General features: G+C 40.1%; 1 protein-coding gene across 5 annotated transcripts in view; it reads right to left on the reverse strand.

Moving 5' to 3' along the window:
• Window positions 1-8033: 8033 nt before the first annotated feature.
• Window positions 8034-27156, reverse strand: part of PKIB (cAMP-dependent protein kinase inhibitor beta) — a 57936-nt gene continuing 38813 nt past the window's right edge. For all 5 annotated transcript variants that reach the window (XM_027692147.1, XM_027692121.1, XM_027692130.1 and 2 more), the window contains exons 2-3: window positions 13880-14054; window positions 8034-9422 (exon numbers count right to left, since the gene is read on the reverse strand). In XM_027692147.1, the coding sequence (XP_027547948.1) occupies window positions 9337-9422; window positions 13880-14027 (234 nt within the window). In that variant the 5' untranslated portion in view covers window positions 14028-14054 and the 3' untranslated portion in view covers window positions 8034-9336. The remainder of the gene's footprint in view (window positions 9423-13879; window positions 14055-27156) is intronic.

Here is a 27156-nt window from a genome sequence, read left to right on the forward strand (position 1 = left end):
ATTAGACACAAGTCACGTTAAGGTCTAATTCTGGTGTTGATTGCTAATTAGTGAAAATGAAGTGGTCTGTGATCCTGCATTTCATTCGTGAAGATTCTCTCTTATGTTACAAATTGGTGTGACATGAGATTAGGAGAGTCCTGGAAAGTAAATACCCACTAATACCTCATTATGAACTATTAGACATATATTCGGATTGGTTTAAGCTGAGAGGACAGCTGGTCAACAATGGTTTAAAGAAGTAAGCAAATGCTATGAAATATCTCCAGGGTCTTCTCTGCATCTAAAAGGCTTTCGGGGGGGTTGTTATCTGTTGTCTAATATTACTGTATCAACTCATTTAGAGGACTCAAGTCAGAGGTTCTCCTCAAAGAATTAGCCTGCACTAAAGCCAGCTACCTTCCTGGCTCCCAGTTCAATTCATTGAAGATGCAATTACTTTAACTTCATGCCATTACGCCTTTTCAATTTTAATATTTGCCTTTGCTTTCTTTTGTATTTAAGAGTAGAAAAACTATTTAAAAGCCTCCAAAATGTAACAGAAATATCTGATACAGGGTGTCACTTACAATAGCAGTCTAGTTATTGTAAAATCAATACAAGAAATCAGCTTTTCAGACTTACAATTTCAGCATGGGCAAATGTAAGGTCGTACACTGAGGAAGAAAGAAAGAAAGAAAAACAACAGACTATTTCAGGGGTAATAATGACTCAAAGAAATTTAGAAGACATATGAATAAGAGGAACATATTAAATTAAAATAATCCTTATGTGGAAAAACAGAAAAATAGCACGTAGATTTAAGGAGATTAGATGACTTGCATTTGACTTGTTACAACTGATTCTGAGAGTCATCTGTGGATTTGGTGTTCAGGGCATACTAGTGAGAGTATCAGTGGAGCTGAAATACACTCTCTATTAAGGTCCAAGGATTCTGTATTATAGCAATGGAGGGAATGATTTCTATCATCATCAATATAAATTTTACAGTGTTAAAGGTAAAAGTTTAAATTGTCATATGTAATTAATGTCATATTCTCTTTCTGTAGCCCTAGTGTACACTGTGGAGGCTGTCAAATACTAAGTGTGACTACTTGGAATTCAGTGTAATCAATGTCAAGCTAAATCCTTTCAGCATAACAAAAGACAACTTGTTGTCTGCAGGGCTGAATTTAAGAAATTTTTGGAATAGCTCAATGTAGCTTCATTTTGTTCATCCATATTGAGGCATTCCATTTTCTGCATTATCCTGAAATCACTCTCAACACCAGATGAGATTTAGATAAAAAGTAAAATCAGGTTTATTTGACTAGATTTCAAGTTTAAGAAAACAGCTAGTGAATTTAAAAAACAGATGCAAAGTTAAAGCTCAGCTACCTGCTTTTGGATATTTCTAAGGTCCTCCTCTGTTCCACTCAGCTGTGGACTTAAAGGACACAGCCACAGCCTGCTGGAGCCAGATGTGATCCCCCAGATGCAGCTGGAGCCACACTCCTCTGGGTTTGTGTCCTCTAAATCAAAATCTCTCAGCTGGAGGAAGCCATTTTCTCTGAAGTTCTAAAATGCAGTGTTAACACATACTGGAGAAATGTCTGAATTCCACAGTCTTGATAAATAATTTAATTATGTTATCAATTTATGCGCCGGTCATGGATGAACAAATGCCTGACACAGTTCAGGCATTTGAAATGAAACCTCATGCTGGGTGACCTAGCTGGAATTACACACCTAACTTGATTCATTCAAGAGCGCAACTATATCCCTGCTTTACATATTGGTTTGTGACCAAGTGTTAAGTCATTTCTGAGTTTTCATGAGTCTAAATACATAAACTTCCTGGAACACAAAATTCTAAAGCAACTTGAACCATTGTAGAGTTAAGATAGCTCATTACTAGCTTTAAATAGGTACTACCATCAAGACAAACTTCAGGAAAATGTAGGTCATACTGGCTGTTGGGAGATAATCCCAGAGAAACAGAGGTCTCTTCAATCTGGTATGCAAAACTCCAGTCACTGGAACTTAAGCCAACAGAAATTGATATTAAAAATGAAGTGCATATTAGCTGATAGAGATATGCATAGAAAGGAAAAAGGCATGCAGTCCCTGCCTGGATAATCATGGGACTCACTTTCTGGACTGTACTGCAGCAAGTGCCAAAGAGGAAGTATAGATACAGCCACTATTCCTTTAATTCTATATATTCATGTGTTTCAAAACATGTTTCAAAATATTTCCCTCTCCGTGTGGCAGTAGTAAACGTAATCCAGGTCTTCTAAGGCCAAAATTAATAACTAATCGTGTAATATTTAAACAAAGCTTATAATAGCATCTTCCTCCAGACCTTTGAAACTTTCTTGAGTGGCTGATCAGCCTTGCAGCCAGAGCTCAAAATATCTAGAGTACGGAGCTAGTGGGGGGTGCAGGAGCAGGCTAACTTGCTTGCACTATGACTGGCTCATCTGTTCTTATAAAAGAAGGGCTATGGAGAAGAAACATGGCACAACTTTCATGCATTTAAGTCCATCTCACTGTCCTTTGTCTCCCCTGTCCTTAAATATACTCCTTCTTACATTTCAGCATTTCATTTTATCCTTTATAAATTTACCTAGAAGTTTCAACTCACAACAGGCCACGTTTTAAAAAAAAAAAAAGACACAAAGTTCAAAGGCTGTCTGAAAGAAGACACTTATTTCAGCACTTTCTTATATTGCAACACCATCTCTGCATAATCACATGCTATTTGTTTTCTACAGAAGCTTCTCTCCGTATTCAAGACAAGGGCTGTTCAGGGACTGGCTCAAGGGTCTCTAATGTGTCTGTCTGATATGTAAGATTTACCCAGAACTTGCTGGGAGGAATAGGAATGAGTTGTCCTTTTACCATGTCATTTTAGTGAACACAGAGGCAATTAAAGAGATTAGTTTCCTGTATTGGGTGTTGAAAGCACTAATAGTTGATGTTGGTTATAAGAAGGTGTGAGTGAAGCAAAGGGTGAGCACTGAAGAAAAGGCAGTAGATGGATGTGAGCTTTGAAAGGAGTTAGATGAGAAATTAAGAGGGAAGGAAGGAACGTGATGGGACTGTTGAGCAATTAAAATAGAAGATAGGTACAAAATTGGTGGGAGGAATAAGAAGGTTCAAAACGTGTAGTGCTCCTATGAATGCATGCATGAAAGTTTTCCTGTTTTTCACTTAAAGGGCCCTTTTCGTTCACAGTGCCCTGGATGTCTTGGCTCAGCCCCGGCTGCCTGTTGGAAGCCGGAGGTTGTCCGGATAGCTGCCGGGGAAATCTCGGCTCCCCGGGCAGCTCTGTGCGGGGGGCTACTGGGCCATAGGGGGGCTGCTGGGGACCGCGGGCTTGCAGGAGCCACAGCTTTGCTGGAGAGCGAGAAGTAATGATATAGTGCTGCTGTTTTAGCTGCGCAGAGGGACGCCGGTGCGGTCCCCATGCAAGGCGCCTCTGAGGGCAGGTCACCTGCCCTTCACGGACAGGAGCTATAAGGGAGGCGCGTTTCCAGCCAAATCTCCCTGCTTTGGAAGCCTCGGGAGTTCTGGCGCTTAGGGCCCCTGTAGGGATGACCCGCCGAGCCGGCAGAGGTTGGACGCGGCCGCGGGAGCCGAGGCCGGCCCAGGGCAGGAGCGCCCTCTGCCGGCACCGCCCGGCGCCCGAGTGGAGCACTGTCCTCCGTCCCGCGGTGCCGGGCGGCCGAGGCGTCGGTACAGCCTTCGCTCTTTGTCATGTTACGGATCATCCTGAAGGACAGGCGAACTCCGCCGTGTCCGAGGCGCTGAGAGCCGGCGGGCGGACAGAGGCGAAGGCTGAGGAAGGCGTGGGCTCGCCGGTGTCCCTGGCAAGGCTCGGGCGCCATCTTGTGCCCGCTGGGCGGGAGGTGCCTCCTGGCGGCTGCGGAGCCCGTCCTTCGGGAAAAGGTGTTCCTGCAACCTAAGGAAAGTGGGTGCGTTATGAGAAATATTCATCTGGAATACTGCTGAGGGTTAACAGCAGTTCACATGCACCTTCCTTTTGTGTTTACCCTGCTGGTATATAATTTGCAAACAAGCCCAAGGGGTCTGGAAAAAAAAAACCAAAACAAAACACCAAAACCAAAATACACAGTAAGGTTAAACCAGCCACAGATTAGCTTTTCCGTACACTGTATGGTAAGCACTGGGTTTACACCACCAATACCTGCATAGCAGAGTGCCAGGAATAAAGCACTGCTAGGGATTGTCCAGATCCTGATATCAGGGCCCTTTACATTGCAGGCAATTGTTGAATACGTGTTTAACACAGAAAAGCCCACAGCACCTAGGAAGAAAAGAAAAAATCCATCAAATCTAAGTCTTGCACTAAAATCTAGAGATCTGGCATTAGGATATGGTGCAAGAACGAGGTGAAGTGACACCCTTTAGGCTTCCTATCACTCCCAGCCATCTTGGGATATTAACTGGCCCCATTGGGCTGACGAGGGAAATAAACCAAAATAGTAATAAAAAGTAACAGCTCTCAGCATTTATTGCTAATTACTAGCCAAAGCAGAACATCTTCAGGTTGGGAAGATGAAACTGAGTTCTCCCTAACAACAGATCAAAACCAGTCTGCTGTGGCAGGATCGACACCCCAGCCCAAATTGCAGAGTGGGCACCCAAAGCTGGGTAGAATCCAAGCCAGGCTCAGGCACCTGTTTTACTACAGAATTTATGGGCTGGAACACGAGATGCCTCCTGCTTGCCGTCACCCACATTTCTGAATACAGAGGCACCAAGGTTTTGGGCCCTTAGCAAAACCCCTGGAGTGAACGTCTCAGATGAGCTGGAGACAGTCGGCCTCTCAGCAGGCCAGTTTGCAGCTGGGTTTGAGGTCTCTTAAACTGTCTCCCTTCACTTCCTTGCACAACCTACCTGAAAGCTGAAGATCCCACTAGATGGCAGGACCGTTTAAGCCTTTGCTATTTCTACTTCAGAGCAAGCGCCCTGGAATCCCAGCGGGCTCAGCCCCACTGGTCTGTGCTGTCTGGACCGTGGGGAATCCACACTAATCACAATCTGAGGTTTATAAGCTGTGCCTAACCGGTGGAGAAATCCATGCAGAAATCTCTGTTCAATTCCTTTTCACGGGCTTTATCACACACAGAGCTCCATCAGACCGAAGAGAGGAATACGAACTAATCCTAATTTGCTAAATCTTTAAGTATTCCTCTTTCTGTGTGTGATACATAAAGGATATTTGGCTTACTGATGGTAAAGTGTAGTTTAAATCTCTTCTAGCCACTGCTCTGTTGTAATTTTTAGTAATGCAAGTGGAGTTATAATTTTGTATGATCACCATTATATGAAAGTTGCAAAACAGAGAAGTGGCCACTGTGAGTCAGGTCATAGATGGATATAACTAAATAAGATGTCTTGGATAGTGCAAACATATATGACATTTCCACTGATTAGCTTCCTTGCCTACAAGCATTTGTGTTTATGGACTTTCTGAATTGGGAAATATTTTCTGTTTGATTAGGAACTCATGACTTAAAACTAAAGCTAGAGATAATTCACAGTGTAGCTAGTACAGAACCAATTTTTGTCTTCAGTGATAACTAGATTTGGCCTGCATATGGCTGTACTATCACTGATTTGAAAATTTCCTTTAAAATACACTACCTTGTGAACTGCTTTGCCACTCATTTCATTCACCCAAGTTCAGCCTATGCAGTACTGCACCAGAAAGACGGTACATAGCACAGGTACATAGCTGTATGAGGAATCAGCAAATAAGCTTCATTTTAAAAAATCCTTAATTACTTCAAATTATCTAATTAACATTCTAATAATCAGTCCCCTACCCCAAACCTATTTACTCTTTTATTACCTTTCAGATAAAAAATTGAACTCTCCTGTTTTATAGTAACAAAAGATGTGCCTCAGAATATATATTCATCGACCTCTTACATGAAGCTTCTGATGAAGGGCTGACCCAAAGAAAATTACCTTCTTAATGACATCTGGCAAATATTATGGCTAATTTTCTGTATATTCAAAATACCTAAATTGTTTTATATATGCACAATAGAATTACAAGGGTATTTCCTGTTTTTTGTTTGTTTGTTTTGTTGGTTTTCTTTGTTTGTTGTTTTGCTTTTTGTTGTTTTGTTTTAAATATGCAGAGTGGGTAAGAAGAGATAATTGTTTCATTAAGTTTTAAAATTTGGAAACAACAAAGTTAACTTTTTTCTTGGTACTAAAATGAAATTCTTTATAAAAGCTCAGAATAGTGCTGTACGATGATGTAAAAGTTACTATTACCTGTGTCACATTTGCTGGAATGGAAATTGGGATTAATGCATTATAATACCAGATTAGCCTTATTAGAAGTTTGCTGCAGTAATTTATCAAGGTAATTAAGTATGTACCTAATTTTAGGCACCTAAGTAGTTTTGTTGACTCCTGTGAGACTAGTCTGCATTTAAAGTTAAGCATGTTTTAAAATACTCTGCTGATTCAGGGCCATAACTTTTTGGCCACAGTGAATTAAGAGAATGCACTGTCCTCAATAACCCGTTAGTGTAGCTAATGGGAGGTGGTACAGACTGGATAATGGTTGAAACTGGATAAACTGGCTCAATGACAAATATATTCAGAAGCACTTCATTTGTTCTTTACAGGCTAAGCTGAAATTTAGTAGGTCTATTACCTATCTTCAAGATACTAACAAGAACATGAACCACAGCTTTCCCAACTTTGGCTGTGCTTAAGACTTAAACCCCAGATTCCTGGACAGCATGGAATAGAGTCCCCCCAGACAGCTCTAAAGAGGCTAGCTCCCATCTGCCTCAGCCAAGCATAATGCACAACTAATAAACTCTGCTCCTGTTCAAAGATTATATGGCAAAATGTCTCCCACTCCAACCAGTTTGTGGTTCAGTTTATACTGGTCAAAAATATTCATCTGGCTCAGAATTGGAAGGATTTGAAAAAATCCAGGCATAACTAAATATACCTCTTCTATTTCTGAATGAGCTCTCTCATGCAGTCTAGACTAATAATTGTTTAGACACAAACAGTACGTGCATGTGGCAAAGAAGCATTTCTGTGTCTGTAGCTTGGTTAATATGCAACTGGGTAATACAAGTGTAACACTGTGTAACATATTATAGGTATTTTAAGAATGTTCATCCCACTTTTAATTGAGTTGCATTTTAAATTTTAGTTTTTACTACTTACATATTTTTTCAAATTTTCTGTTAAAATTCTTCTTTCTACACAATGTATTTTCAATGACAGGTTCATACAGCTCAAGTACAAAGTAAGCACTGTAAGCACCAGAGTGCTTACAGTAATGCTCCAGGGTGTTGAGCACTCTTGACTAGTTCTAAGCTATACATTTGTGAGCGGTTAACTCCATTTATGTATATAGCTGTGGAATTATTTTTATATAGAATTTAGCACATGAATAATTTGCTAAATTCAGCTGGTTTGTAATTGGTGTTTTAATAGTAAAAAACTTCAAATCATCTTAGGCTAACAAAGTACTAAAAGTATCTATTCCTGTAGCCCAAATTTCAGTGTCTGTATTCTATCAGAGAAAAATCTAAATATATTCAGTGCTGCAACCGTGAAAGCGCAGAATTCAATATAGGCCATGACCCAAGAGCAGATTAGCATATGCTCCACCTAAAGCATATAAGGAATTCTGTTTCAGTAATACTTGGTTACTTGATTTCCATGGGATCATTATAGTTTCTTATAATTTGCCAATTTTACGTACTGTGATGCTATAAAGGAGGCTGGTATAGGAGAATGAGACTGCAACCCAGAACAAGAGTGTGTGCCACAAATATAGTTGTCTCCAAATCCCTCTCCACTGTGGTTTTCAATGCTGATCCTCCCGCACCAGCTACTTCAGTCTCTCAGACTCTCTTACGTCACCTGTTTTTCTCCAATGGAGTAAGTTATTTTACCTTTTCAAACCTGAAAAAAACCCTGAGATGTTGCACTTGTTACCTGAATACAGGTTAAAGAGAAGGGAAGTAAATGTCAGCTCAGTTGAATGAAACCAGATCCTTTATTGAATGGTCCCCGAACAGCAGGGCGTAAGTGCACAGCAGGAATGGAAGTTGTACAGAGAGGCCTCTTACAAGTTCTCTGCCAGCTGTAGAACACACAAATATTTTATAGATGGAATACCAGTCAAATGTGGAATGTACCCATCAAAGATGCTTCCTCTGTCTGGCTACAACCCAACAGTGGGCAAATAAAAGCATTCGATTGCAGGTGTTGGTTAGGTTTCAAGATGTATATAAGTGGCTGCTACCCAGGCTACAGTGAAGGTGCTTGCCTGTACCTGAATCTTAGGTCTCCTACAATAAGGGAATGAATGCCAAGTATTTTCAGGAGCATGACCTCGATAGCAAAACAATTCCTTTCAATAGACAAAAAGCTTTACTTAAAATCTTTGTAAAAATCACAATGATTGAAACATCTTCATTGTCAGCAAACAATAAAAGAAGCATGTATTATAGGGTTTTGTCATACAGGAGAAACATTAAGGAATCAACCCAAGACAGAGAAGATTATAGATAATTAATTTCCACAGTGAGCTTAAACAATATTCATCATATACAAACATGGCTACTTTATTTTAGATACACATGAATAGCTACAATATTCAGCCTGAAAACAAATGACAGAAGTGGCAAGACTGTAAGAGTGGGAGAACTGAGATGATCTGCCATAATCAAATAGAGCTAAGGAGAGTTTGAAAACAAACAGTGGTGTTTAAGTACTTTACAAAACCTTTTGGAGACAGGAGAAGGAAAGAAAAAAATTGCTGCTTTTTTTTTTTTTTTAATTTCTCACACCCATCTACATATGTCTAATGAAAACAAAAATCCCAGGGATAAATTACAGATAATGTCTGTAATCTAATATATACTTAATATCATGGTGGAGAGAGTGAATATACCTCTGTGTCAGAGAGAAGAAAGCTGTTTTAGGAAATTAAGAAACAAGATTTTTATTTTGAAACAATCATTCTTGGAACATCTGCTAGATATATTAGTTGGAACTGTCAAAGATTAGTTAGGCTGAATACTATAACCATGACAAAACCCCAAACAAGAGATACATTCTTTAGCTCTCTTCCCATTTGGATGTGTAGAACATTGGTTTTGAAGGATGACAGTATTAAAAACAGTATGTCATCCACATTAATGTCATCTAGATACAAGTGTGTTGCAAAACCATGTCTATGCTCCTAAAGTTGCTACCACACTTCAGAAAGGGTGACACAGGGAAGCTGGAAAGTCTGTTGATAGGTTTCATTAACCCAGCAGTCCCTAGGTGTTAGGAATCATTGTTTTTTCCTTCCGCCTCTTGACTTTCCAGCAAGGCTTTGGATGATGGCACTTCTCCACCCTCTGCTCCTGCATCTAAAAATAGACAGAATTAAACATTTATACCACACACATTCTCACAGCTTTTTTAATGCAGCCAAATATTTGAGTTCATCTCTGTTTGGACTGGCTCTTTATTACTACAGTCCTGGATGCTTTAGAAACAGAAATTAACTTGAAAGATAAAGAACTTCCAGAGGATCTTCCAAAAGCAATTGCCTATTGGTGTTGATTTGCCTGTTCCCTGCACATACTGATCAATATGCATTTGGCTTTAAGAAACAGATTGGAAATAACTCTGTATTACTGTTATTCTTTTTTTACTGGGTCATTTCCATAGTCAAGTTACAATATTGTATTCCTTTGAGCACTGCTTGGTTTCAGGTAGATAATGTTACAGTTTATGAACATGCCAGTTATCTGTCTAACCTTCTTTGCCAAGAAATACCTATGTGAATTCACCCTGTCTTCACAAGAAGAGGGATTTTTTATTACTCTGATTTGGAAGTTTGCTCTTCTATAGATTAAAGTTGAATACTTACATGACTAATATATGTAAAAGCTCTCCAGTGTGCCTGGTCATTATATGAAGAGTTCCACGCTGTTTCTTTTGATCCTCAAGTTTAATCACTAAGAAACAGGAACTTCTCTTCCCTCGATTTCCCATATAACCATAATAATTTTCACATTACCTTCAAGCCCCACATGGCAGTACCAGGGGTAACAGAATACCCAAATCTATGTCAGCACATAGTTTTTGGGGACAAGGAGAAGTCTGCTCAGCACATCTGGCTGTACCATCTTCTACTTTAGCAGCCATAATCTAAGGAGTACATTTTCAGCTATTTGCCCTGGAGACTTGCTATAAAATATCACAAACACCCAAAAGAGTTACATGTCTTGATTTCTACATATCATAGCAAATATATAATGCTGCACACAATTCATCAGCTAAAGCTCTTGGCAGCAACTGATTATGTTTTAAGTCTAGTTGGACGTTTAGAGGCTTCGGAGGTCTATACTGGTAAATAAAGACCTGAGTTATTTGACACTCTTCAACATTACGTATCACAGCACTGTTGTGGTAAGGGAGACAAAGCAATATCTTCTACTGGCTGTTTCTGTACAGGGTTGGATGTCTAATAATAGAGGAGTCTTGTAAACAGGGTAGAGGAAAAGAGTTTGTTAGAGGAAATCTAATCTCATAGTTGGTAGCACTTAGGCTTGCAAACAGGTGTTAAGCTGCTGAGTGTATTAAGATAGTTATACACAGTCACCTAGGAAAAAATCAGCAAACAATAAAGGTTATTGGCAGAATGGTGCCCTAATGCAGATTACCAAATGTGGGAGACCAGTATAGCTTCTTTGCTCTCTCTTTGCGTCTTGCAGCCTCCTCTTCAACCTTTGGATCACCAGTGACACCAATCAGCTGTTTAACTTGGTTCCAGAACAACCTCCCACCAGACCACCTGTGGAAAGTTTCCGCCCTCCAAAACTTATGCACCATAAGAGGACAATCAGACAGGATACAGATGGTCTTCACTTCAGAGTTAGGCTCCAAGATAAATAGCTGGTGCCAGAATCTCTCCCTCTAATCTCATGAGAACATTAATTTGGTGTGGCTTGCAGAGTACATGGACATCTGTATCACACAGCTACAATCCTTGTATAAATAAAGCAAATCTCTTTTCTAAGACAGACAAAAGGTATTAGCACATCCTGTTCCTGACTTTTCACTATGACAGGAGCTGACAGCATTTTAGAAAGAGGAAATGTATGATCCAATGAGCATTAGCTAAATTTGAAAAAAGATGGAGAGAGTCCTCCTCACCACTTCCCATAATCTTCACTGAATCTGAATTTCAGAGCAGAAACAAAATAGGGCATACTTTATATAGCCACATGTTCCATCTTCTGCACTTCTCTCATTTATCTAACTTCTTTATTCTGAGCTGAAAATTACTTTCATTTTTTAACAGTTCATTGTTATAGCCTGAAACAGGCAAAAATAGATGCCTGTTTGAGCTCCAAATGTTTTGCAAACAAACTCTTTCCCTGTCATAGCATTTGATATTCAAAACTGTCTTTCCATTTCGATGAAGTCTTCTCAATTTGCTTGCTGCCTCACCAGAAGTTTAACTTACAACACAAGGAGGCTGTAATTCCCACCTAATGCTTATGGAATTGCCATCCCCAAAAAGCATCCAAACAGTCAGTGAACCTAACTGCATCCTGTATTCATTTCCTATTATCACTGCTGTAAAGTGCCGATAACAGAATCTGCTCCCTTCCAGCAATCTCTGGCACAGCTATATGTCAATGACAATAACAAAGTACAATTCCATGATCTTAATTGTTCTTCAAATCCTGGCAGTGCTGGTCTCTGTATTTGTAAGAAATCATCACTACATTTTGCTAAAACTAACATAGCTGTGTTTCATTTCTTCTTCTTAATGCATTGGACAGGTACCAGGAGAGGAGGACTACTCTGTCTGGAGGGCTAAATACTTATTTTATACTATGCTGTAACATTTCTTATAACAAGACTTTCCCTCTTTCCTGTTTATTTTGGCAGGGAAGGGGGGAAGACTGAAGAGAGAAAAATTTTATGCTTTAAAAAGTGTATTCTTTCCAACTACTAAACTTTCCAGAGGCTAAAGTGAAACAAACACGAGAAACTTATCTTTAGCTGTTGTATTCTTTTGTGGTCTAACATGGTGCAACTCCCTCAAGATTCACTTCTCTAAACAATACAAAGGCTAGTTACCCCTAATATAGCAATGAATATTTCAGTGGATTGAACCTGTCATTTCACTTCCACAGCTCCTGACACTAATAATAATATAAATTCCCATCTACCTCCTCTTTGGTAATGGAAACAATTCTTTCCTGCTGAAGCCTGACCATGCCAGGCAGAAGAGCTATTTGGAACAAAAAACCCCATAATATTTGAAAACCAGAACATTAAATGTTAAGTGACTGTTTGTACTTCAGAATGCATTTCCAGTGCTTCAGCTGCACACATCAGAAGGAGAAAATCTGCAGGGACATAATGTTCATATTCATAGGGAAAAAAATCTCTTCTTGAGACAAAGGAGGACTCACAGGACTCCCAGCTTTACTTTGAATGTACTCTGTCACAGGAATCCCACCTGCTCTTCCAGATTCTCCCAGTTCCCCTCACTATTACCCTGCAGCCTGAGGGTATCTGACCTTGCCGTCTTTCCCAATTTTTTCTTTATTTCCACCTTATTTCCACCATTCTTCATAAATCCTTGCACCTTCCTTTCTCAAAAGTAATGTCTTCTTCCAGCACCCATTCAGATTCTTATTTTCCTCTCTTTTCCCAGTTCAAGTCAGGGTAAGGTCATTCAGTCCCCTGTCACACCTCCTGGAAGTGTTCTTTCCACCTGCCCAGCAGTTCTTTGATTAGACCCATGTTTGGTTTAGATTACAGAACCCCAAATACATGAATATAAATTAAATCACCAAAGCAACGACAATTTGTGATCAAATAAATCCTCCCTCCCCCCTCAGCCTTTATGGTGCTTGAGGAAGCTATAAACTCAACATCCTGTAATTGCTTCAGGCAATGCAAAATGAGGACATGCATCCTCCTCTCTCCTATAATCTACTTCAGTTCAGATTCATGGACCTTCCACACCTCAGCGCAGGCTTGCCTTTCCCTGTGCTGCACCCACACCATCACTGCTCCTGGATGTGGGACCATCAGTTGTGGTGGCATTTGTCATGGCAGCAACAGTGATGGGCATGAGAAGAAAAGGTTTTCTGAAAAGATTCTGATTAAAAAAGTAGGGGCAAACCATGTTTAAGGTCAACCTATAATTTTCATTATACCTTCATAGGTATTAGAAACCAGATTTTTCTGAGTATGAAAATCCCCCTGAAGTCACTCTGAAAGTAAAAAGCTCACATGCAAAGCTGGTGTTGATTATACCTCAACAGAGCACCTTATCAAATTAAAGAACATGGCAAAATTGGGCTCTGGTCTCAGCAAAGTTGAAAGCCTGCTATCAGGAGTAAATCACTATAAACCCTACTCTTAATGTATATGCCTGAGTTAGGTTAGCTGTCATTGGATTAACAGCACAGCTTGCTGTCTTGTGCTAAATTATCTCAATGCAGGAGTACATTTGAATTTACAGCTGGTGCGATGGGTTTTCCAAGTTGCCCATCAATGCAACTGTGTTTGCTCTTCCTAAGGGGAACTGGAACTCAGTTCCCAGCACTGAACTCTTTCCCCAGGCTGCTGAACACTGAATCTGTGGGTGAATATGGCAGACTTAGTCTGGGTTACTATTAACTTATCTTATCAGGAGGTACAAGAGAGAACTGCTTTGGAAGGTTGAATTTATTTATAAATGAAGAAATATGCCAGTATTGACATCAAAACTGTGTGGTGGCAGAAGTCTTAAGGAGAAAGCAAAGGACGACTGCATAAAAATGCTCCTGTCTGCATGTGCAGCCATTACCTTCTGAAACGGAGAGATCAGCCAGTTTGTGTGGCAGGTCTGAAGTCCCAGCACCAGCAGGAGAGCCCAGGATATCTGGTAAGGCGTTGCGGCGCCCTGCCCGTCCCGATGCTGCAAAATCTGTGACCACAGGCTCCACATCAGTCATTGCTGACTCCTTTCGTCATAGCAATGTCTGCATATGGAACAAACAGAAGAGGCAAACAGTAGTCTGATGGATGCTAATCACCTGCTCAACAATACAATAGCCATAGGCTTTGCCCAATGGTTCTTTTGTTACTAAAACCCATACATTTCAATACTGAGTGCTTAAGCTTTATTTCTGCCCCAGCTGAAGATAAAAGAACGTCTGTCCATTTCCTTTGCACATCACATTAGCACTATGAACATTTTGCCATGCCCTTCACGTGAACTCTGCACGTCTGGCCTGGGCTGTCAGAGATGCTGGTTGGCCTGGGCTGCCGGAGATGTTGGAGGTTCGTGGCATGGCCCGTGACACTATCCATGGTAAAACTCCCCGCCCCCGAAAGGTACAAGGCATTCGCACCTGAGCTGGAAGTATATTATAACTCATAACTTCTTTGAGTGTGTGGGTTTCCCTCCCCCACCCCCAACGGACCAAGACCACCACTTCTGCACTTACAATAAACCTGTGAACAGGGTCAGCAACAGCCCTTTCTGCCAGCCATCTGTATGTCTTTTCATGACCTGTTCCCTCTTTTTAAGTGGTTTTGCCATACAACTACCTGGAAGGAAACTGAAACTCTGTTGTCATACAGTGTGTATGAAGTAAAGCATGTTTTATTATCAATCTTGCTCAGATTCTTATTTACAATCTTGCTAGAACAAACTCGTTTCACAGAGGAGCAAATTATACAAAAAAGACCTCTCAAAAAACAAACTGAAATTCTCCATAAAATTTCTTTATCCAGCAGATACCAAACCACTTGTTTTCCTCTACTCCTCGTTAGCCTGGTTGAACTTCCACTTGAGAATGCGACTTCTATCTAATAAGTACCTGAATCCTGGAAATAATAGAGCCAGCAGTGCTCTGCTCCCTTGTTCGCTCAGAGCCCATTGAATTGAATAGGAAAATTGCTGACCAAAATGGGCTTTGGATCAGGCACGGAGGTGTTTGCAGGATTACACCCCAGGGCAACAGATTAAGTGAGAACACCGTGAGGAGAAGGAGGTGATACTTGGCTGCAAGTGGCACACAGGGATAGTGTGTGAAAACTGCCATTAGCGGTCACAAAAGACTATCAGACCAGAATTAACACAATAATTTCTGATAATTTAACAGAGTAATTTCTAATAATTAGGTATCTGTTACTCAAAACCAATAGTTACTTGCCCTATATGAATGCAGTTCTGTGCACAATACGGAAACAGGAATTTTGTCTCTTTGGGTAAATACGGTCAGTACTTTGAGTGGGAAGGGATACAGATGGAACTGGAGACCAATCCGATGGAAGGCTGTCAGCTTCTGTTTGACAGCTGTCTGTATTTAGGATAAGAATTGGATAAGGAAAATCACAATCATGTTAGTGTTGTTAGTGTCGTTCGTGTAAGAAGCAAAGCATCATAATCCCCTTTCTAAAATTCTAAGCTTGGGAAATATTAGTGCTTTCATTTCATGGAAACAAAAAATTATAGAAGTAGAGATCAAACACGACTTGCTCTGATCTACAGGAAGGAAGGGGCAGAAATTTGATTACTGATGCTGGCCTGGCATTTCCACCACAAACATTTTCTCCCTCAAAGTGCCTTTCAGCTGTGTCACTCCAGAAACAAGAATAAATATTCTTCATCTTCTTTATATCTCTAAATACTTTGTAATGAAAGAAATGCATAATTTTTGGTGAGAAATGAAGGTGCAAGTAAAATCTGCAAGCCTGAAAGATGACCTGAACATGCAAATAAACCACTTTCTTTAACCAGAGTCAGTAAGTGAAAGTTCTGACCTGGAGATTTAGCAGAAGGTTCCTGTCCTGCATGAAAACAGGTCAAGTCCAAATGAATCTTTTCTATAAGTGGCAAGAATATAAAATCATGGATATTCAAGAATGCAACTTTTGAGAAAATACATAAAGTACATGCATTGACATTCTCAGATATAGCATTATACCATGTATTAATTAAAATGGCTAAGATTCAGTACTTGACATGTAATATAAAAATAAGGAGAAAGAATCCATGTTTACAGACAGTCTCATGGGTTTTTTGTCCGTGTCCATATTTACTTAACTGTAGGTGTTCTAAATGTTTTTCTTCACATGCTCACCAGAGCAAGTACAGACACTGTAAATTACACTTCAAGAACAGAAAATACTTGGGATCTTCTTTTGCTTAGTAAACCTGTTAAAATTTGTTCCCAGTTCTAAAATACCAGTATTGCTGCAGTTCCTGCCCATTTCATTTCAGCCATTTATACAGTGAAGACAATAATACTGTTGTGAGCTGACTGCGTCCATATGATGATCTACAGAATGACATTAGTGTTAAAACACACCAAAGACTTTCTCAAGCCTCTCTTGTGGAGTTTTTTCCGTCTTTTCTCTCCTGCATGGATGTTTTGGTCCCTAAATGGTTACTTTTGAAATGGAGAAAATGTGCTCTACAACTGGTGCTATATTAAACTACTCTCTTCTGCAGTACAGTTTGAACTTACCCACCTTGTGTACTTGTTTCAAATCTCTCCCTCTCCTCTCTAGCACACCTCTTTCTCCTCTGATGTAATCTCCCTTCATTGCACAATACTAGACAACACAGGAAGATGATGAAGGACACAGTCTGACACGCCTCTGTGTAAGTGAATTTTGATTTATGCACTTGATTAAAAAAGTGTACAGAGACAAATCTAGAACATCTGTCAGACAGAAAATCAGCTGATCATTATCAATACGTCTGCTGGCCATAATTCAAATGGAGTTATCTAAAAATAATAGAAGTACACCATCCTTTATATACGTAGCAGTTGTATGTTTTCACCTTTGTTTTTTTTATGCTACACTATGCTAGCACAGGATGTTCTTTAAGTATATTTGAAAGACGAGGGACTATCCCAGCAGGCTTAGAATTGACATTAAAAAACTTAAGTCCATTTAGGTCCATATAAATCAAAACTTAAGTTCACCTCCAAACATATGACAGACATTATTCAAAACAGCTTGCTGCTGCTATACTTGAAAGAAATAGCATTTTGTTCTTTAATGTTCTGAGGAATATTTTCAATTTAATTCTGATGCTCTCTTACAATAGTATTTTCTAGGGCCTATATCCAAGTAAGGATGTAGAGTTTCTCCTCTTCATCTGTTTCTACCTTTAACTTTTTAAACATATCCATCAGGAAATATCTACCTTTCTGGCATCTTCTTGCATCTGTTAAGCACAGTATTACTCATTCTTAATCACAGAGTAAACAATAATCACAATGTGCAAAGCACCTATTTTTTCAATTCCACTCCTCCTCCTGCTGGCAACATCTCCTTCAGCTTCACTGAACCCATTTTGCTCTAGTCTTATCCAAGATAAAGATACTTATATCTTGCCAACTCCTGCATGCAGTTGCTTCTCTCAGTTTCCAAATTACCGTTATCATTTTTCTCCCGTGTCACTGCTCACCAGACTAATAGAGCACAGTTCTAAAAGAATAGTGCCAGATTTCCAAAACAGAAACTTCTGTTTCTGTACTTCCCCAGCTCCCTTTTTTCCACAGCAAAAACCCAGGCTACCCAAAAGTATAAGGAGATTTCATGGAAACAAAGGGCTGGGTAGAGATACAGGCTATTTGCAGGAGGGTCAATAACAGGAAAGCAGATGGATGTCCCAGAAAAGCTCACCTACTAAAGTTAGAGACCTGCCTGGCATCCCATCAGTACTCCATGGCATCAGGCTAACTTTGAAACTAATTCCTGGGCCAGGTTTTAGGGAGTACTAGGTTAATCCTCTCATATGCGCCTCTGAAATCCCTGCAGGACCATGCAGAAATGGTTAATGATTTACATATTCTGGGACCGCCAGGGGACTTTTGCAGGCTGGGAAGAGACAGCCCCAGCCGGTGGGCTGCTCACCCAGTAGGGCCCATCCTCCTGAGAGTGCTGAGTGCTGCTGAGGGGTCAAGGACTGAAAGCTGGGATGAGCCGTTTTTGCCATGCCCTTCACGTGAACTCTGCACGTCTGGCCTGGGCTGTCAGAGATGCTGGTTGGCCTGGGCTGCCGGAGATGTTGGAGGTTCGTGGCATGGCCCGTGACACTACGCATGGTAAAACTCCCCGCCCCCGAAAGGTACAAGGCATTCGCACCTGAGCTGGAAGTATATTATAACTCATAACTTCTTTGAGTGTGTGGGTTTCCCTCCCCCAGCTCCAACGGACCAAGACCACCACTTCAACTAATAGACATGGAAGCTGCAACTACCAAGTTTCATCGCTGGATCCAGTGGGCAGTGACTATATGTATCTTTCCACCTTTATCCTTTCTTTCCCTTTCTCTCCCTTATGCATTTGCTTAAGTGTTATCCTTATGCTCTAATGATTGATATACTGCTATAGATGATAACACCCAAAATGGCAACATACCTGTTTACCTTTGAAACAAAACTGTTCTAAAATAAACCCTACATATATATGTTTTCAAACACCGATTATTCAGTGTCATTTTCACTCTAATCCACCCCAAGGGATTTATTAATAAGAACTTGGGTCATCCTCCGCTTCTTCTAGGGGTGGGTCACAACAGGTGTGCAAGCGGAAAGGAAGTGCTCTGCTTGTGAAAACTGGCTACAATGAAAAGCAAAAGTCAAGTACTGATGTATGAGACATTCAAGTAATCATTCTCAGACAAAATAATGGCAGGTAAACTACTAGTGACATTTTTTCTGAGAGACAGCTAGTTTGTTAATCTTTGAATCCTCTTTTGTTAGCAGCATAGCCAGCCCTTTGGAGGAAAATGAGTCACAGAAGCTGGTGAGAATTTCTTTAAATAAATGATGAAGGAAGAGAACAAATAAGTCTCCTGAAACAACTTGTGTGCAGCAACAAGAGAAATAATGCTTCAAGGTGCTCAGCTGTAGCAGTCCACGTGAAATGTCAGTGCTATCTCTTCCTCACTCTTATCTGCTAGGAAGTAGATAAATCACCACCTTAAGTATTTGTGAAAGCTGTTCTTTCTTCTGATCTTTCTACTGTCTCACACAGACAAAATATTGGTTTTGTTCTTCTTGGAAGGACAAACTGTTCCTCAGTAAATGTCAAAAGGTTCCTGACATTGGTATTGTGGCAACTCCACTCCACAGGAGACTGAAAGACCAAACATATCACTCCTTGCCACTCAGGCATTCTGTCAAAAACTTTTGTCTTAGGTCTTAGGAACAGTCTCTGCCTGTAGCAGAGAAAGCTACACTTCCCAAACACTGTTCCTTTTGAATGCCCCTTAATAGGAACAAACTGGAAAGTGTGAAATCCTCTCAAAAACAGATGAAAAATAAGTAGCCAAGTAGTACTTTCAGGGCCAGATTGACTAATTCTACGTCTTGAGGGTCTCTTACTGTAAGATACATTTCAGCATCTTACTATATTCAGAAAGAACTTTAGTCCTTTCAGTGTTGTTTAGTTAATTTTTATTTACTTGTAAGTAATAAGTGTTCTCCAAGCACCTGTAGGTTCAAAACTTTCTAAGTAAGGAGAACAAAACAGAAAACTTATTGAATAAAATGCTTCCGACTGTGCAACTGAGTTGAAAACCACATCCCCTTTCTGAGCAGTTGCCACACTTTCACATCCACTTCTGCTGCAACTGCATCCTGATGGCTTTGCCTCCTCTTACCAAAGGTCTCAGAACAGGAACAGTCTCACTATATGTGCTCAAGTAATCCTTATACTTTATCGTGAGGCATTTTTGTATTACAGAAAAGGAAAAAAAACCCTAGGAACATCTGTGCTTCTAAGGAAAACAGCCCAGAGATTATGATGATGACTAACAGTAACTTGGGCATTTGCATAACAAATTTTGTGAGAAAAATTTCTGCTACATGTTTTTTCACATCAGGAACATTTGTAACACACTGGTAACCCTAGTGCTGGGAAGCACACAGAAAGATAAGCAAGTGCTCTTTACCATACATATATCCAAACACAGGGGTCTTGATTTTGTTTGGGGCTTAAGACAAGAGACCACACATTTCTTAATATACAGAAGCAATACATCTGACTGTATGAATGTTAGAAGTGATTAATTAATGAAAAAGAAGTAAATTTGTTAGCTTTCAGTTTTTTAATACATCATTAAACTTGAAACAAGAGTTCCTTTTATTATTTCATGTTAGAAGGATTATTTGGGTTTCCTGTACCAAAAGAGTTGGCCTCTCTAGTCCATGTTCTCTGAAAAACTGATGAGCTGTTCTTCTCTACAGGGAAACTAAACTATATCCCATCTCAGTAAATCTACAGTGCAGAAGCATGTCTGAGTCCTTTTACATCTGTGTCAGTCTGGATGTTACAGCCCAAATAACACATGACATTTTTGGGATGATATTTCAAAGTCTGGTGTATTGTATAACAGGTTTTCACTTTTGGTTGCTTACAGTGTACACAGCTGGACAGACATTTAGCACATATGTCTTGTGTGTTCCTTCTGCTCTGGATACATGGTCTGCTCTACACTCTTGCACCAGAAGAACATTCTTACCAATAATGTGCAAAAGTGGGTTCTGTTTTTCCTAATGCCAAGTTGGTCAGCCTGGGATATCATGATTACACCATTCCTCCATTTCCTCCCTTGGTGCTCTTAGAAGCACAGAATGAAAGTCCAAGATCTTGATCCTGTTGTTCAGATGCTCATCATTTTGGGACATAGAACCTGAAAGCCTTGGCCAAACCTGTAAGACTTTTTTCTTCCTCAGAATGGTACTTCAAAACTTACAGTTGAATTTTCTGATCACTTCCATAAAGCCAATATTATACTTATGGGAGGGATAAGAGAAAAAAAGCCATGTAACTTATTAATCCTGCTGCCTTCACACTTCTGGAGAATGCACAGATACCAATTGTGAAGTTCACCCTCTACAAGCCCATGCAAAGTAGAAAGCTTTACTGTGAACTGTGTCTGATTCCTGAGTATGCACAGTGCTCCAATGCACAGAACAGAATACAAAACTAATAACAGTTCTAAGTAATGGCACAATTTTCCCTTTGTGAAAGAAAATGAGAGAGGAGAAGGGGTCATGATACTGACAACTGAATCAGAAGTTATATGCAGTAAGTAATAAATGAAGTGACATTAGCTGAAGGCAGTCAATACCAGGCAAGCAAGTACGTCACTTTCCAAATGTCTGTGAGTGACCAAGAGCAATGAGAGACATAAATGTTTGTCGACTTCACGGGAAACACAATTCAATTCAAACTCATCAGCTATGCTGGAAAGAAATCAAACACATCCTCTACTAGAGAAAAAGAAATAAAGTTCAGTGGTAACAAATCAACGACCAATTTAATTCTTCCTCTTATATTTTGGCCATTCATCTTCACAGAGTTTTCATTTCCTATTGCAATATGTATAAGTATCACCTGTCCCACATACCCCCAAATAACTTTCCGAGTTCAGCCATAAAGTTCCAACCTTCTAAATCCTTTCTTAGGATCTGTACCTGGCTTGAAATCCAAGAGAATTTTGCCCACTTACAGGAATATACATGAGGAATAATTTAGAATCATAAAATCACAGAATCAACCAGGTTGAAAAAGACCTCTGAGGTCATCGAGTCCAACCCATGACCCCACACCACCCTGACAACTAGACCATGGCACTAAGTGCCACATCCAGTCTCATCTTAAAAATCTCCAGGGATGGTGACTCCACCACCTCCCAGGGCAGCCCACTCCAATGTCTGATCACTCTCTCTGTAAAGAATTTCTTTCTGATGTCTAACCTAAAACTCCCCTGGCACAGCTTAAGACCATGCTCTCTTGTCCTACTGCTGGTTGCCTGGGAGAAGAGACCAATTCCCACCTCGCTACAACCTCCTTTCAGGTAGTTGTAGAGATTGATGAAGTCTCCCCTGAGCCTCCTCTTCTCCAGGCTAAACAGCCCCACCTCCGTCAGCTGCTCCTCATAGAGCCTGTGCTCCAGCCCCTTCACCAGCCTCGTTGCTCTTCTTTGGACACTCTCCAGCACCTCGGTGTCCCTCCTAAACCGAGGGGCCCTGAACTGGACACAGTGCTCATGGTGCGGCCTAACTAGTGCTGAGTACAGGGGAAGAATCTCTGCCCTGGTCCTGCTGGCCACACTGTTCCTGATACAGGCCAGGATACCATTGGCCTTCTTGGCCACCTGGGCACACTGCTGGCTCGTGTTCAGCTTCCTGTTGATTAGAACCCCCAGGTCCCTTTCTGCCTGGTCGCTCTCCAGCCACTCTGTCCCCAGCCTGTAGCGCTGCAGGGGGTTGTTGTGGCCAAAGTGCAGGACCCAGCACTTGGTCTTGTTAAACATCGTACCATTGGAGTCAGCCCATTTATCCAGCCTGTCCAGGTCCCTCTGCAGAGCCCTCCTACCCTCCAGCAGATTGACACTCCCCCCCCCCCCGACTTGGTGTCATCTGCAAATTTGCTGATGGTGGATTCAATTCCCTCGTCCAGATCATCAATAAAGATATTAAACATGTCTTTTATGGATATGGACTGGGCAACAACAGGACAAGTCAACAACTACGTAAGCCAGCACATATATGTCAATACTGTATTCTTCATTAGCAGAAAGGGATTTGCCAACTCTGTGGAAGAAAACTACTCTGACAAAACCACCAGGAAAAGCTGAGGCAGCAAACAGCTTAAGGCATACTGAAGTGTACTTACACAATGCACTCAAGTAAAGCAATCAGCACTGTGCAATCTCAAATGCAATTGAGAGAAGATGAATTTACAGTTTAGCAAATATATGAGAATGGGGCAGTCCTATGCACATAACCAACACAGTTGTGTACCCAAAGTCTCTCACTGGAGAAGGCCCAAGTCTCCTTGAGATCTTACTGACATGAATGAGGAATGTGTCTATTTGGTTCAGAGTGAATTCGAGGGTACGAGTATGTACAGGCCCAGGAATGGAAATCCTTGCGGAACTGCTTATAGAAGAGAAGGAGTTGCAAAGCACGAGGTTGACTGGTAGCAACATGTGGGCACAAATTGAACATGTGGGCTAGGAGCACAAGGATGACAGAGAAGAGGCATGGGGAGCCTGTACCTGTACCTGTATGTAGAGAGGAGAGATTAACTGAGGGTCTACATGGGATGAAGAAATGACATGGCAAGCTAAAGGAGCACAGGTACAAAGGAGAGCTCTGGAACCTTACTGAGGAAGAGAAATTAAATCAGTAATGAGGAGTTTCTTTGGAAGACAAGCAAGATGGCAATAGGGAGGACTAGAGGCTTGTTCAAGTTTGGGGAACATTTCAGGAGACTGAAATGCAGGATGATGCACAGAGATGGGCATGATAGAGAACCTATGGATTAGCAGCAAACTAGCTAGGTAGCTAACAGATTAGTTGTATTTTATTTGTATGATTCTTTCTTCCTCAAACCTATGAGCTGTATTTTTTATGGCCAGCAGACCATCTCACCCTCTCCATGGACTTCTTCCCTGGGCAGCTCAGTTGCACCTTATTGATGTGGAAATACTTCGGTTTAGCCAGTTTGGTAGTCACACTCCTTAGCATTTCTTCACCTGAAGATAGGAGAGGATACTCTCTGTCTCGTAACGATATGTTTATGTCTGGTGGACACTTTGGAAAAGTTAAAGTCTAACCAAATCCAAGCACCATTCTTCTCTTTAAGTTGGAGAAAACTTCACTATTTTAATTTTTCATTTCTGCATTCTGGTTTCATAGGGCCAAGCACACACAAGGAGGAGTCACCATTTCCAGACCAAAATCTACTCATAGCAGTCTAATACAAAAACAAACCAACCAACCCCAAAACAAAAACCAAAACAAACACCAAACAAACAAAACCCCAAAATAAAACAAACAAACAAGACCAAACAAAAAAATCTCCCAACACAAACCAAACCAACAAAAAATGAAGTGAAACTTAGTATTAAATTGCTACTTACACAGAGGTCTGGATATAAAGTCAGCTTAACTCTCCATTCTTTTTTGAGCAGTTAAAGTGCTAATATACTCATAAAGGCTATTTTTATTTTATTTACCATAGCAAGCTGCAACAAAGCCTGCTTGTCTTTGTCATGAGCCAGCTTGTAAATCTAACCCTCCAAGTTTTTATTATTCTGTAGCTTCCTTAAGCACCAGCCTGACAGGTAAAGCAGTTGACAACTTCAGCTACTTTGGTAGTGTTGACTGTTGATGCTTCTACCACTCTCTTCACAAAAAGTAAATATCAGTCTGACAGCCACTAAGGTATCTTGCAGACATCACTCCAACACTTCACTCAAACACAGTTCTCAGGGTCTCAGCATTCTTTCCTTTCATCATTAAGCTCTGCATAACTATTTCGCCCGTAACTATTCATATGCTTCTCACTTCAGTTGCTTCTTGTACTCCATAAGTGATCTGGGCTGAACTATTCTTCTAGCTCATCCACGAATGCTTCTGGAAATCCAATCCAAAATACTTAATTTGGCATTCTTCACTGGATAGGATGTTGGAAAGAAAACCATGTTTGCTCAACTCAATAAATGTTTAATTAGGTAATAAAATATTATTTTATTAACTCACTTCAAGGGTAGTAAAAACTCTTTAATTTTGCAAATATAAGTGAACTATTGTAGGATAATTCTATAAAGACATCTCTGCTGGTATACCCAAAAGCTTTTCCAATTACATTTTTCAAACTAATAAAAAATATTTTCTTTCCCTTAGAACTTTGTCTTGACCATGTCCTTAGGCCACCAGTGGTGCTGGAAAGTTCTACAAAATCATTTTGGTTCAGTTTGCCCTCAGGGGAAGATGAACCAACAGAGAAGAGAACACTGTGCTTTTCACAGTAATCTGGTGACTTTTAAAGTATGCCCAGGTAGCAAACAGCCATTTGGCAAGTGAAGTCTAATGTAAACAAAATGGAGCTAACTCCCAGCTGCAAGTCAACCTGGTGCACTGAAGAGGCCTTTAATGAGACACTGAAGTTTCCTACTGCTGTGCTCAACATGTCAGTGATTTTAAGATTCACAAAGATTAAAAATCAATAGGACATATGGCTACATTTTGAGCAGTTATATGACTTTGCTGCACCGTCTTTGAAAATTGAGTTTTAAATCTAGACCCTCAGTTCCCTGCTCTGTATGTTCAATTAATATTTTATTTATGCTTTAGCATAAACTTTTGCCTCAGAAACAGTATTTCTTCAATATTAAATGAATAATTTTTCATTTTCATTTCATTCTCCAGCATACATCATGCTTACTTTGATACAATTCCACTCAGATTATATCCTCTAGAGCTTACCTGTTCAATCTTGCCAGTTATCCTATTTTCTGATTTCAATGAAATTACAGGTAGAAAAATTTGCCCCCTCCCATGGTGACTCACCAAGAAAACAGACTGAGATCTGAGAAATCTGTCTTCCTTTTGGTTTATAATATAAATAATGATTCACAAGACTTTCTCAATTAGATTTACAATAGACTTTAACATGCAAGAAAAAAAAAATCAATCAATTACAACTCACTGAAACATATCCTGATAGTAGAGGTTTACAATTTGATCCTGCAGTTCTGCATGTACTTAGCTTCATCTAATTGCAAGGGTTCTGTTGCTTCCACTGAAATTTGGTAATACAGACAGGAGACAGTACTAGGAATGAGCTCTTTGACATTCAAGAGCAGACCAATGAGTTGGATTTGTCCCACTCAAATTTGGTGATAAGAGTTGTCTCCAGAGGATCAGACACCTGATGATACAGTCCCTGCTTATCTGCACACCAAAAAATCTGTGACTGCACAGATAAAGGTCAGAGACTGCAGAGTATTTACACGCACAGGCACAAAGGATCAGAACAATGCAAACCTCAGATTTACTCCTCTTCTAGAAAATTCTGAGATTGGGGGATAACTTTTTCCACAGAACAAGGAATATGGGGGCACAAATATTTGAGAGCATCTTGTTCTTGCATTTTCTGGGAATGAGCTAGATAGACACTGCTCCACTGAATATCACTGACGAAAGAAATGAAATAAACCAAAAATCCACAACTCACAATCTCTTGAGGACTAATGATAGAAACAAATAGGCTATATGATTATCCAATTTATTTTGGATTAACTTTACACTTCAGGTGAAGGGTTTATCTGCAGTACTATACTTGCTCTTGCCTTCCTATTTTTAGATGACTCCATTTGTTTCCTCTGTGACTCTGCTGAAAGGATACCATCAATCACAGCAATTTATAAACCTACCTGACTTTCATGCTATTTTAGTGTCTTTTTTTCCTAGGAGAACAGGTCTAATGGGTAAAATTCATATTAGTTACAAGCCTAAACGTGTTTAATTTCTTTAGCATTTCAATATACTTCTATTTTATCAAAATATGAATCATCTCTATTACCCTCCCACCCTCCTCCTTTTACCCATTAAAACAGCCTTCTTATCTTAGGGCTTCACAGTTATAGACTAGTTTGGTAAAAAAAAATGTATTTTGATCAAAATTCTAGTAAAATATACTAAGGAAATTATTTTAGGATCTCACTTAGCTTACTTGGCAATTGAGGAAAATTATTGTTTCTCAGAAAAAGTAAGCCCTAAAAGCAAATCCCTACCTCCAAATATTATAACCTATATGTTGTTCAAGAACAAGCACCAAACAGACCTTCCAAAGGCATGCATGAGGCTGGCAGTCAGGTAATTTGCACACAGTTGAATTTATGTATTTTAAATAATTCAATTAAAATTATCTCAGATTAAGGCAGATGACTTTAAAAGAATCTTTTCCATTTTCATAAATGATGCTTCAGTAAACATGCCCTGCTATTGAAGCACCTGGGTAAAGTGCTTCAAATAGGGACCAAAAAAGGTGTATTTAGATTCCAAAAGATAATTAGGCTATGGAAAACAACCAGTACATATACGATGATTTAAAAGATGACGGCAGAGAGTAAAACGTGCTTTTTATAAATTATTTGAATGAAGTACTTGCAGGCTTTGAGTACTTAAAAGGGGCCTAGAAGAAAGATGGGACAGACTTTTTAGCAGGGCCTGTTGTGACAGGACAAGGGGTAATGGTTCTAAACTGAAGGAGGGTCAATTTAGATTAGATATAAGGAAGAAGTTTTTTACA

Source organism: Neopelma chrysocephalum, unplaced genomic scaffold (genome assembly GCF_003984885.1).
Source record: "Neopelma chrysocephalum unplaced genomic scaffold, ASM398488v2 Primary Assembly neopelma1_23, whole genome shotgun sequence".
Taxonomy (NCBI): domain Eukaryota; kingdom Metazoa; phylum Chordata; class Aves; order Passeriformes; family Pipridae; genus Neopelma; species Neopelma chrysocephalum.